Source organism: Manacus candei, unplaced genomic scaffold, assembly GCF_025592945.1.
Source record: "Manacus candei isolate 608988 ecotype Guabito, Panama unplaced genomic scaffold, ASM2559294v1 h1tg000019l, whole genome shotgun sequence".
NCBI lineage: Eukaryota > Metazoa > Chordata > Aves > Passeriformes > Pipridae > Manacus > Manacus candei.
In genome coordinates, this window is record NW_026138067.1 from 2,050,443 (window position 1) to 2,063,038 (window position 12,596).

General features: G+C 38.4%; 1 protein-coding gene across 1 annotated transcript in view; it reads right to left on the reverse strand.

Annotated features, from left to right (window-relative positions):
* Nucleotides 1-12,596, reverse strand: part of RAD54B (RAD54 homolog B) — a 64,233-nt gene that overhangs the window by 50,462 nt on the left and 1,175 nt on the right. The window contains exons 2-3 of the mRNA XM_051785262.1: nucleotides 10,527-10,675; nucleotides 9,681-9,852 (exon numbers count right to left, since the gene is read on the reverse strand). Of these exons, the coding sequence (XP_051641222.1) occupies nucleotides 9,681-9,852; nucleotides 10,527-10,664 (310 nt within the window). The 5' untranslated portion in view covers nucleotides 10,665-10,675. The remainder of the gene's footprint in view (nucleotides 1-9,680; nucleotides 9,853-10,526; nucleotides 10,676-12,596) is intronic.

Below are 12,596 nucleotides of genomic sequence, written 5' to 3' on the forward strand. Positions count from 1 at the left end.
CTGTTTTGAAAGATGCAGTTTGGATCAGACAGCAAACGTGAATATTAAAGGGAATGACACCAGCTTGAGTGATTTAGGCTGGGACCTTCCAGTGCAAAAAATACCAAACCAACAGATTGCTAAGACCTGTGAAGGTGCTTTGCCACGAAGTGGTAGCCCCAGGATAAGTCTGAAGAACTTCTTTTCTTATTTAGTAATATGCAAGTAAGCCGGCTCTACAGAGACCTGGGGGTTAGCATTTTCAATCACCAAGGAGCCTGAAAGTCTTAGAGAACAAGAGGACAATTGCAAGATTTGAATCAAAGCTAAAATGAAACCCTGGTACTCTTGTGCTCATGATAAACAGTAAGAAGATTCAGCAGATAGGATGGTGTATGTTACCCATCAGTGAATATACTGGGCTATACTGGCAATGGAAACATTTGGGAAGTATCAAGACATTTGACCATTAGGTCATCATATAGTCCTTTCTACTGACACGATAGCAAGACAGTGCCAAGTCATTCAATCTGCTTGTCTTTAAGAGCCTGCTGCAGCAAAGGGTGGGTGAGAAAGCTTTCAACTCCAGAGATTTCTCATAGGAACAGTTGTTTCATGGGCATTCTCTAAAGCTAAGGGGTACAGGCACTATTCACATTAAGAAGAGGGTCGAAGATGACAAAGTTTTGTAAAATGAAAATTGCAAGACAACCCCACTTGGAAGTTAAGAGTGCTTAAATACATTTGCACCAGATCTTTTAGAAGTACTTTTAGATTACTGAAGTTGTATTTCAAATAGCTTTCTCATGTCACTTGATTTTTTCCTCTCATCTTCATCAACACTTTTACCATCACTTTTGTACTTCCTTATTCTTATCCTTGGTGTACCTGGACCTCTCAGACCACTCTTTTCCTTTCTCCTCCTCCTTTTCCTTTCTAAAACCTCTGTCCTGCATTGGGGGTGGGGAAAACAAGGGGAAGCTCTACCTCTTTTTTTTCCTGCATCTATTTTTATGATCACCATCTAGCCTGTATTAACTTCTAACCTCTAATAGTTCCTGCAACTGCTGCAACAACAAGGCTCTTATCAGCTAAAATTCCAAGCATAAAACCTAACTACACTTCCGTTCCCTCTGCTGATGTAAGGCATTCTCTCAACATTTAGCCCACTGAAATGGGGAATAAATATATCCCTTAGACAATTAAAATGCCTTCCATGCCAAATTTTAAAGAATTTATCTTCATCTCAGTCTCACATTCCAAGGCCCACACATTCAGATCTATAACCATCCTTCAAACTAAGTTTGGCTTAAAGCTAAAGAACTATAAATTATAATACTATGTGACTATATGGCACCATGAATTAGCTCTTCACTTTATAAGTCAGGTCCATAAAAATAGAAAAGCTAAGAGCACCATTCTTTACAAATTAAGAAGTATGTCCATTCCTAATACATGCTTTTTATCTTCTCTTATCCTCTCTTCCAACAAGCTTTTTGATGACTGATGAGAAGCAGCTGAGAAATACAGAAAGGTTTGAAAGTATGATTTTCTCAGGATATTTTGCTTAAATTCTCACATCCCCACTAGCAAGATATCCCTAGAAAAAGAAGTGGTATCAGAGAAGTCAAGTTCCTGCAATGCTGACATTTTTTCATAGAGACATGTAAATTTTGGAGATTATGCTTTTAAATACTAACCTCAAAATACTTTACCATGCATTATTCCCTGCATTAGACAGAGAAGCATTCTCCATTCTTCTAATTGTGCTCAGTGGATATTTCGAGGACAGTGAGATAACCATCTTATTATCTTGTTGACTTCAGGAGAGTCATATTGTGACAAAGCTTCTGTTTCAGGGGAAAACTTAAGGCCCAAAGCTAAAAGCTGGGACTGGACTCCATTTATGCTGGCATGGCAACAGAGGGAATCCAAACAGTGAGCACAGCTCCAGAAAGATTTGACAACTGTCTTTGAAGGCATCCAGGCCTAGTCTGCAATAATACTCATGATAGCTCAAGAAAACCTCGCAGTTCCCTTCAGTAAGGCATTTCTTGTCCCTCCACCTGATAGCTGCATTCTCTCTGTCTTCCCTTAAGTCCACCTTTGTATCTGTTAGAGACAGGAGAGCTGGGAACACACACACACCCCAACCCTCAACACTCCAAACTAGGACTTTCCAAAGTGTGGAAGAATGTAAAGGAAAGACATGCAAGAAAATGCAAATAGCCATGTATTTCACTTTTGTTCATCTTACATTCACATAGCCTGATAATAAATTTTGATAATCAAGAAAAAAAGTAAGAAGAAACTGTGTGAATACCTTCTCTCTGAATGAATGAGGGAACAGAAAGAATTATTACTGATAAACCTGAATCATTTAAAATACTGTCTGTACAGAGTATTTTCCAAGTTCCTAATTTTTAATGATTCAATGAAAAAGTAGATAATTTCTTTTTATATATATGGCAGACTATATGCTGTGTGTTTGCATGCAACTCCAGGGAGCTAAATTGCAATAAATATATTGGGATAGTAAGTTCATTTCCCATCACATCCCCTGCCAGCTCTTGGAAAGGGGAGTTTGCTTTCTGTCTGCAGTTTCAAAATTAGGTATCTGTTTCTGCACAAGAAGGAGTCTTTTTTTTTCTTGTTTACAAATTTTAATTTCCAGTAACTTAGCAATATAAAGGAAAATACATGAAAGATTATCATCTTTACATGGAGCACAACTTTCTTTGATAGTGGATATATTGCTACTCAAAAGTAAGGAACCTGGCAATTTATATTTTTTCATTGTAAAGAAGCAGCCCCAGTTCCATTCAATAGACAAGTTGTGACTGGAAAACTTTCATTTTAATCCCTCCAGCTTCTTTGGAAAATGTTGAATATCATACATCTAATATAACTCTTTTTCTTTATTTTCTGATCATGTAATACCATGATTTCTGGTTTTCTTCCTCTCTTTCATTATTTTCATAAGTTTAAATACAGAGCACAGTTAACTGGGACAAATGAAAAGTACATTTCTCTGTCAATTCACTGCTCTTTTCTCAAATGCATAAATATCCTGGTTATATCATTTATAATTACATAAAGCCTAGTTATTCACATGACAGCAAGATATGATCACATGAAATTATAAATTAAGTTGTACTAACTGTGGAAATATCACACTAGAATTATGCAAGTCTGGATTTGTTTTACAGCAGCACTGCCGATGGCTGCCCTGTCGAGGAAAGCAGCTTTGCAGTTGCTGAACATTATATGAGATGATGCTTTTGGTGGTGAAGCTTCTCTAAGTTCCTTCTTCCCATCTCACTCTTGGCTGCTAATTCTATTGGCACCATGTATCTCACCACTCAGCTGGTGGGCATCCCAAATTCAGGATGAGTAACAACGGTTAGGGACATGACAACAGCCCAGGGAATTTCAAGTGTTTAGTCACCTGGGAAAATGCCAGGGAAGGTCTTAAAACAGCAGCAGAGTAGAAGAAATCATCTCACATCCTAAGGAAGAGCACCAACTAAAAAGTGTTGTCCTGAGGAGATGCCAAAGAGTCCCAAAGTGAAAACACAAGCCATCTAGGGCACAAAAGTCTCTCTGACAAGTCTCCCTGCAACACATCGACTGCTGGCAGTGTGGTACTGGGCCAGTGACACTGTGCGTGTATACCCACTGTGGCTGATGCAATAAATGAATGCTTGTGGAAGCAATTTCCCACCAGAGATATAGACAATTTCTCTTATGATACATGTACATCAATCCAGTTTTATTAACCAATACCCATTTCCTAAGATGTCCTGATCAAACAGGTACAGATGACACTAAATAGCAATGAAACTATTCTGAATTGAGAATCGGTTTGTCTTTTAATGTGTCTATTCACTATTATGAACTATTCTGTCTAGAACATTGCAAGGAGAAGAAGGTCATTGTGAAACATAACGAGCTAGCAAAGTACTTTGGTAATATTCTGAATAAGAAATTATAACAAATTTACAAACTTGCAAAATCTATCTTGCAAACAATGCAGTAATAAATTACTTACACTCAGGCATCCAGTTGCACCTTAGCTGTGCTAAGGTGTACTTGGTAATTATTAAGAGCTACAGATGTTTATGCAGTATCTTTTACCCAAAGACTTAAGTGCTTTACCAGCTGTTTATAAAAACATTTCAAGGTTTTGAATGAGCTGCAGCTATACATGCAGCTCCACCGCTTAAATAGACAGATGGTAAAAATACTCCTCACTGGAATATCTTTTCCAGTTCATCTGTAAAGTGCAACAATAGAAATTGAATTAATACTTCTACTTTTGCAGACATCCAAGTAATTCTAGCAATAATATGCTTGATTATGAGATGTCAGGCCTGAATGTTTTTGTATTATCTAGAAACCTAAAGTAAGCAGTTAGACTGAAACTGGACAATATGACAAACCCTGAAAATAACATCATTTAATCCTCTGAATCCTCTGATTAAAAGTGATAGGTAATTGATTGCTACTGTCATAAATGAACAGTGGATTGTCTCTTATAATATTCAAATTAGTTGGTTAAGAGGATTTTTATTCATATCAAGTGATAGAAGGTATCAGACAAACCTGTAACAATGTTCTAGAAAGCTGAAGGAGCCAACAAAGATTCCCATTACGGAAAAGGAAACTTAAGTGTGTAAAGAGTCCAAACCTTACAGACCAATGTACTCAGTAAACATTAACACTGCAGAGAAGATAGAGAAAATATATTCAGAACACGCAAATAATAAATACCATTAATATCATCAGCATGGAAAGCATTCAGCAACATCTATTGAGAGACACAGGATGAACACATTAATTGAAATATTTACAATCTGTCCTCATTGTTAGGTCAAAGATAATATCTGAGTATGACTTCTGACAAAGTTCCTCTTGGAAGACACATGAGCAGATGTTAGAGATGGATGAAGGACAAGGTACTCCTGAACCAAAAACCAAACAGGAGGTGAGCTGTAACAGAATAAAACTACATCCAGTTTTTCTGTTCACTTACATTAGGTTCAAAGAATGAAATCTCAGTCCAACTGGAATGTTGCATCTAAGTGTGCAAGTGAAAGAGCTATTGATTTCCTCACATGGTGTAGTAAGCTCAAAGAGAAAACAGAGCAACATTCTCCTAAATTAAGAATACCAACAGAAGGCAAGCTGTAAACTCAGATAATAGGCATCAATTAAATTCATTATGTTTTATATAAATAAAGTTATAGATATTAAAAACATTAAGTTGAAGATGAAAATGTGAGTAAAAACCTGAGTTCTGGCCAATCCTGCTCACCAGCAACACTGAGATACTAAGTACAGTTCAGGGATCTGCCTGTCCATTGTTTCTTCCATTCAAATTATTTGTATTTTCTTGTTATTGCTTATAGATTCTCAGAATGTAATGAGGACAAGTAGAAACCAAGCACTTAAGAGGTGCAATAATATCCTTCCAAACACATTTATGATTTTGTTTTCACTTACTGTTAAATAGTTTAGGAATGTTAAAGTAATTTTCATTTTTAAAGAGCATGGAGACTTAGCTGATAGAATTCTCTGGAGGCATGTGAGAAAAAACACTAACGACAATGTCAAATAAATTACCTCCCCCCACCCAGATCCATTGTCAGTGTCAACAAGTACTGTATTATGAATACAAAACAAGGGTACCAAGGAGATTGCTGTGCTCTTTGCCTCTTAATCACAAGCAAATACCAGTTCAAAACGCAGTAGTAAAGTTCATTTTCCTACAAAGATACATAACATAATTTTCCAGTATTCAGAAGTTATAATCACAAATAGTAAACTGCCCAATGAACAGCATGTTCAGTATCTTACAGTTCAGTCTTAAAATCACAACACATAGATAGGTTTCACTTACAGTTGCTACAAACTATTAAACGTCTTTAGAAATAGCTCATCTTGTAGAATTTCTGAGTCCCTTATGCTTTACTTTTATTAGTGACATTTTTAGGAAGAAGTTTTTTTGAAAAGAAGCCTAGAAAATCAAGTGAGTTTTTAAGCCAGATATGCTGTAATTTTTAGATTGCTGCTATCTAATCAAATCCTTACTTGTCTACTCCAAGAAATGGACACCATATGTCAGATAACAAGCTTTTTTGAAAGAATGTGCAACATTTTCAAGGCTGGGTTTCAGAAAGATTAGCTCTGTGAACAGTGTGCAGTTGTCCAGTGGTTCACAGGTGTTTCACAAGAATTTCAGTGGAAACTAGGGTATTTATTTACACATTCCACTGCTGCACTGGAACCCAAACACAGCGGCTTTGAGCAAGATATAAAAATAACAAACTGTTTATCATCTGCATTAAATGATACAGAGACAATAAACCAAAATAATGCACACACACACACTTTTTCAATCTTAAAATTATTTTAGTGCCCCTTTAACAGGAAAGTATTCTTTGGCTGCAGAGACTGGCAGTCAGATATAATTCCATTACAATATTAATAATAATAAAAACCCCAAACTGACTCTGGCTTTCACAAATGGTTTCCATTACTTCTGAATTTCATACCAAAACCAGCTTTGACAAAACAATTTCATTTCACACTACAAAGGAGGGTATGGTTTACACAATCTATGTAATTGCTACCTTAGTGTAATGAATAGCAGACAAAAGTGACATAAAGGGCAGAAACCATCTTGGAAAATCTAAGTTATTAAGAAATTACTTAAGATTTAACGGAGACAGGATTGTTTTCTCACTACAGTGCTTGCATCACCGGTGAACCTGAAGACCATAACTAACACTGACATTAGATATCCTTCTTTTATATGATAGCTTTATGAAGCCTTGCAGGGTTAGCTCCATTCTGCAGGCATAGAAAGGCTTTGACACAAAATGGCTTGCTCAGTTACTTAGAAAGGCAGCAGCACATCAACCGAAGCAGCTCACCCAGTCTCACTCCACAGCTTTTTGGTTATTTTTTGAAACTCATCACAGAGGACCCATACCAGCCGCACCCGGAATTCATGATACTGAAAAGGCATTTAGTATCTTCTCCATTTCACAACATTTTTTGCTGGAAAGACTGCTGGTTTCCCAGATTATTTTGGAAATAAATCCACAGTTTATCTTTCAAGTGCACTGCTAGTCAGAACCAGCAGATGAAAAGTTTTGCAGATGTACCTGTAGGGAGGCATGATGCCTCAAACTACTTGTCCCATGCACACAGAGAATCTTCTGCAAGTGGAAGCTTCATCAGAAGAACTGGAAGTTCCATCCATAAGACAAAGACACACAGGGAGGCTGAATTTCTCCATATTAGCTCATCCAAACAGAGTGCATACACTACTCTGGGTCACATAACATGCCAGTGGCAGCACCCTCTCAGGGTTATCACACTCCCATTTTCTGGAGGTGAAACCCAGCAGGAAGAGTCAATGGGAAAGCCTCTCCAAAGCACCTTACAGAATGGAGGGGGTGGCTGCCTACTAGGGCCTGAAACCTGTGCAAGAAAGGGCATCTAGAGATTGCACAAGGCTTATAATGAGATTTCTGGTTGGGGGCAGGGGGGGAAGAAAACCACAAGGACAAGCAAGAGGGAGAGATGAAGGTGGTTCAGGCAGGACCAAGCACATAACAATAAGAGGAAAAAGGCAGGCACCTTTAAACAGGTGATGGTCAGTAAGCTTCTTCAGCAACACACTGCATCCTCTTGCCGGAGCCAGTCCAGCTTCATACTAAATGACATTTCTAAATATTTTCCCAGGTGAAAGGACTCTATTCTGTGTGCATAAGTGTGTATGGAAGTGGACATGCCAGCAGCTGGAGCTGGACCACACACAGGTCATAGGGCCCAGGTACGTGAAGTGTCAGCAGAGAAGCCAGAAACCATACACACTGCCTGGATCCACGTGTCCGTGTGTGATCGGTGGCTAACACCAATGTGGATTAGTTGGCAGTAGGATAAGAGGCTTGGGAGCCAAATATTGGAGCAGCAATGAGTCTGGGCCAAATACTGGAGAGACCAGGGGGTTTGAGAGTTGGTTACTGATGGGACCAAGAAGTCCAAGCAAGTTACTTGAGACCAGGACACCTGGGGGTTGGCGACTGGTAAGTCTCACTACCAGACAGACATGTTTTTTCTTGTGCATCCCTAGTGCACAAAGCAGCTGGGAGACAAGTGGATCCAGGAGCCCACCACTAATTAGACCAACTGGCTAAGACCAAAGTACTTGAGGGACCTGTAGTGTGCTCTTACCTGTGGGAGTCCAGGTCTGCATACCAGCACCTGGACTGGGAGCTGTGGGCCTTTGTGGCTCATGTGCCCACAGCTGGGGTGTCCAGCAAATCAAGGAGCCGGTTACTGAACAGACTTGAGTGCATAAGATCAGTTACCAGAGGGATCTGCATTCTCAGTGTCCGTGTGTATTTATAGACAGATACATGTATGTTCATTTATTTTCCATGAATAGGCTTTCACCCCGATCAGCCAGAGAGGGGAACAGGATGCATCCATTGGCACTGCTTGTGCTTGCCCGAATGCTGTGTTCTCTGTCTATGTTGGCCTGTGTTACCAGCCGTGTGTATATGTACATTGGATGTATGAGTGCCTATTGGGAATAATTCCCTATTGGGAATTAGCCTCACTATTGGCTGGACCTTGGGATGCAGAGCTATGGCAACTTTGCTTCAGTCAGGCTTCAAGATTTAGCAACTTTTATCACAAATAAAATAAGACTTTGTTAAAGCCTTCTGAATTATATTTCCAACAACTCAAGGTGATAAGTGGCCATGAAATGCTCTTTTAAAACTCTACTCATTACACAAAGTATCAATTAAATGAACCCTAAAACATCATTATCAATGTCATTAATTATGAAGAAACAACAGTGAACACCTGTAAGACAGGTGTTGAAATGCTTGAGCTGGCTCCAAAAGGAGTGATTTTCATCCATCAGTGTTAATAACCCAGTTCAAGTGCAAGGCTTTCAAGATGCACTCGACTCTGAGGTCGTATTCACCCAACACAGAACTATGCTGTTTTCTGTGGTCAGGGCACACCAAGACTGGGAAATGAAGACACTCAGCCCCACACAGGGTTCAGGTCCATCAAAGTGCCTTTGCTACAGTTCAGACACTTCAGTGTCTTTGCAGTGCTTACTACCCAGCTTTTCAGAGTAATATTCATTACCAGAGCACAAGTGACTAGAGTGCACACACACAGATGAGCAGAGCCAGTTCCGCTCTGCTGGTAGAGTTGGCTTGAGCCTTGATTGCCCACTGGAGACACTGAAGAAGAGAAACCCTCATGAATCCTGGAAAAAAACCCGAATCCATTCAGAAGGGTTAGCATTCTCTGCACGAGATCAGCAAGGTCTCCAAATTACAACACTTTCCCGCTATTTAGGGCATCGCAGCTCTTGCATTGCTATAACTGTGGATTAGTGAGTTGACTATAGTGCTCTTCTGGAAGACACAAATCTGAATAGTGACACTATCAACTGGCTTCTAAAATACTTTTTTTCCCCTTTTTATTAAAAAAGTCATTTAATGCTTGTTTCTTTTACTCTCTAGCCAGTAGAACACTAAATAATGCCACCATTGCACAACCCTTACAATAGTATTCCATGAAAATTCAGTAAGCAGCATGTTATTCATAAGCTTTAAAATTCTCTAATGATACATGGCAGTAAATAAGAAATATCATCTTACCAGCTTTGGGCACATTTACTGTTTTCATTTCCACCTTGCTACACTTATCAATGCTGAAACTTGCTTTTGTCTTTACTTTTCCAGTTGGCTCCACGGACTGTGTAAAATTTTCATTTTGATTCTGGACACATATTTTAGAAAGCAATGAAGCACTTCCCTCTTTCTCATCTCTCTGCAAAAGAGAAATGAGTTCACAATAGCATTTCTTTCATGCAGGTGAAGAGAAATAGAGAAAATAGCAAGGCACCTCAAGAATAGTGATTGTCGTTATCAAACTGTCTACATAAATATATACATCCCTACACAACTACATGTATCCCAGTGTTCACAACAGAAAGTATATGCACACAGTATCAAACTCCACTTGTGCCAATAGTTTATGAATTGAATTTAATAAAATTCAAATTCAATTATGTAGATAAATAAATAGAAATTGTGATGCTTTTTTGGGTTATTGTTAAAGGTAAAGTTCCTCGCAGCAAAACTGCAACTCAATGTACTGACACTTTATTACGTGTATCTTGGATTTTTAACTACTTTTACCAAAAATATCCAACAAAGCCCACGCAAAGATACAATCCTTACCACAGCTACACTGGGAATTGTATTTGGGCTCAACACTGATTACTTTTATTTACTTGAAAAACATTTTTCTGTATCCACTTCACAGAGTTAGAGAAACCTACCTGAGAAGCAAGATCAAAGGTGCTGAGAGCAAAGCTATCAAAATCTATTCTGAACAGATAATTTTAGCAGAGGTTGTTTGTGGTGAGCTCAGATACTATCTTTTAGTCACGATACTGTACAAACAAATATACTTTTCAGTGAGTGCACTGTTCATTTTACCTCTTTTAATGTCATTTCTTGGTCCACCTCCTTAGTTTCATTCTTGGGACAAACTGCAATACATTTTCCTGGTGGTGTAAACTTTGGTTTTTTGGCTACATTTCCTAGGACTTGACTCGGAGCTGCAGATCGCCTCATCTTTAGCTGTACTGCTCTGGCAGGTGGACAGGAAGGAAGGAAGCAGATAAAGTCAACTGTAGTCAGAATAGCTTTAAATACAAAAATGCATCCAAAGATAACAACACAAGCACTATTTTAAAACAACATAAAGGATATAATAAAATATTTTCAAATAACAATCTTAATTCACAAGCATAATACAATTTAAGAAAAAGTAGTATCGTTACAATGCATTAAGTACAAAGAAGGATCAACTACAGCAAATTCTGTGGTTGAACACTTCCTTTTTCTTTTAAAAAGCCAATAGTGCAGTTACCAATCACAAGAAATACTCTGGAGATAAACACTGTCCGGCTGCTTAACAAACTTACATAAGTTTGAAAAAAGAAAGAAAACTTGAAGCAAAACTAACTATTCTAAACACTTAAAACGTAACTTTGAAAAGCCCTTTATTAGTGCACAATGAACAATGAATGTTGAAGGTATGTCTCATCTACTATAATAAGATTACAATTGGGCAAGAAATAAGCTCAAAATTAGAGTGGAGCTCCATGTTGTGTCCACTTGAATAATGGAAGAAATCTAAAATAGGTTTCCCTCAAAGTATAAGAATATTATTCCCCTGAACAACCTTAGGACAAAACCAATATGCCAATGTTAATATGGCAAAGTTTACTTTCAACCACTAGAATAATGAGTTATAATCTTAATGCTTCAAAGCAGTAGACAGAAAACAAGAGAGGAAAATTCCAATAAAATAACACAGTAGCTGAAATGAAGAAGCCAAGCATGGTATAGCAACTTATGGAGCATGTTTTGGTTTAATTCTCATGGACTGTTTCTTTTAATTGATCCCTCCAACTACTAGGTTAAAAACAAACCATAATACAGATTGCAGATACAAACTTCTCTACTGTCTCGAAGGCACGTTTGCATCCTGCTGCAACAGCAGTGTGTTTCTGCACTTTTTTTGGTGCTACTCTGCACTCCAGTGGCTTCCTGGGGCACAACCACCTTTCTTCCCAAGGTTTGCATAGAAGTAATAATGGAGTATGGTCAAAACACTTTGCAAACGTGCAGACACTAACATAAGCAAAGCTCTCTCCTCCATATCTGAACCACTGGGATATATATGATGCTGTTACTATATGTAAACCTTAATGGCAAAATGGCCTGAACTGTTGTCACTTCCACTGTGACTGTTATTAAAAATACAAGGAAAGAAGCCCCTGACTATGTGTAAGCAGCTGTTCACGTAAGTTAGGCCTACTTGACAACAGCATTAGCATATGAATTTTAGTTAACCCTATGCAATAAGGGAGTAGCTTGGTTATTATAACAGGAGTATCCGTAGTGCAAACACCTGATAGTCACTGTGAACACTGCAGAGGAGTCAAGAACCTTCCAGAGGAGCAGACTGCAAGTGTCAGCACTGAGCACAACCAGCTTCAGGTGCCATACAAATCTGATTGAGTTCTCTACCCAACCCAACAATACACGGTGACACCCCATGACTCTGCATGAGGACCATCAATAGCATGACTGAGCTGCTACATTAACCCTACCCATGCACTTCCAGAGCTTGTCACATCTTCAGTGGAACAGGGGAGCTGTGCAGTTCATAAATTGCACATATTTGTGATTGGAGTGTTTTGGTTTCCAAATTCATTTGGGCATTGTGCTGTCTATTGGTCTTAAAACACAAAATCAGACTCGTTAGGAAATTTCCAAAATAGTAAGAAATTTAAAGACAGTACCCTTGGTAACTCAATAACTTCACTCATGTTAAATTTTAGAACCTGTAAGAATATTTCCAATACTACCCACTTGCAGCTACAAAAACCTTTAGGGGGTTTGTGTTTTTAAAATGGAATATTGCTTCCAGCAATACATCTTCCTCTCTGTCTTCAAAATATAAGCTTTTATAAAATATAATAAAAACAAAAAATA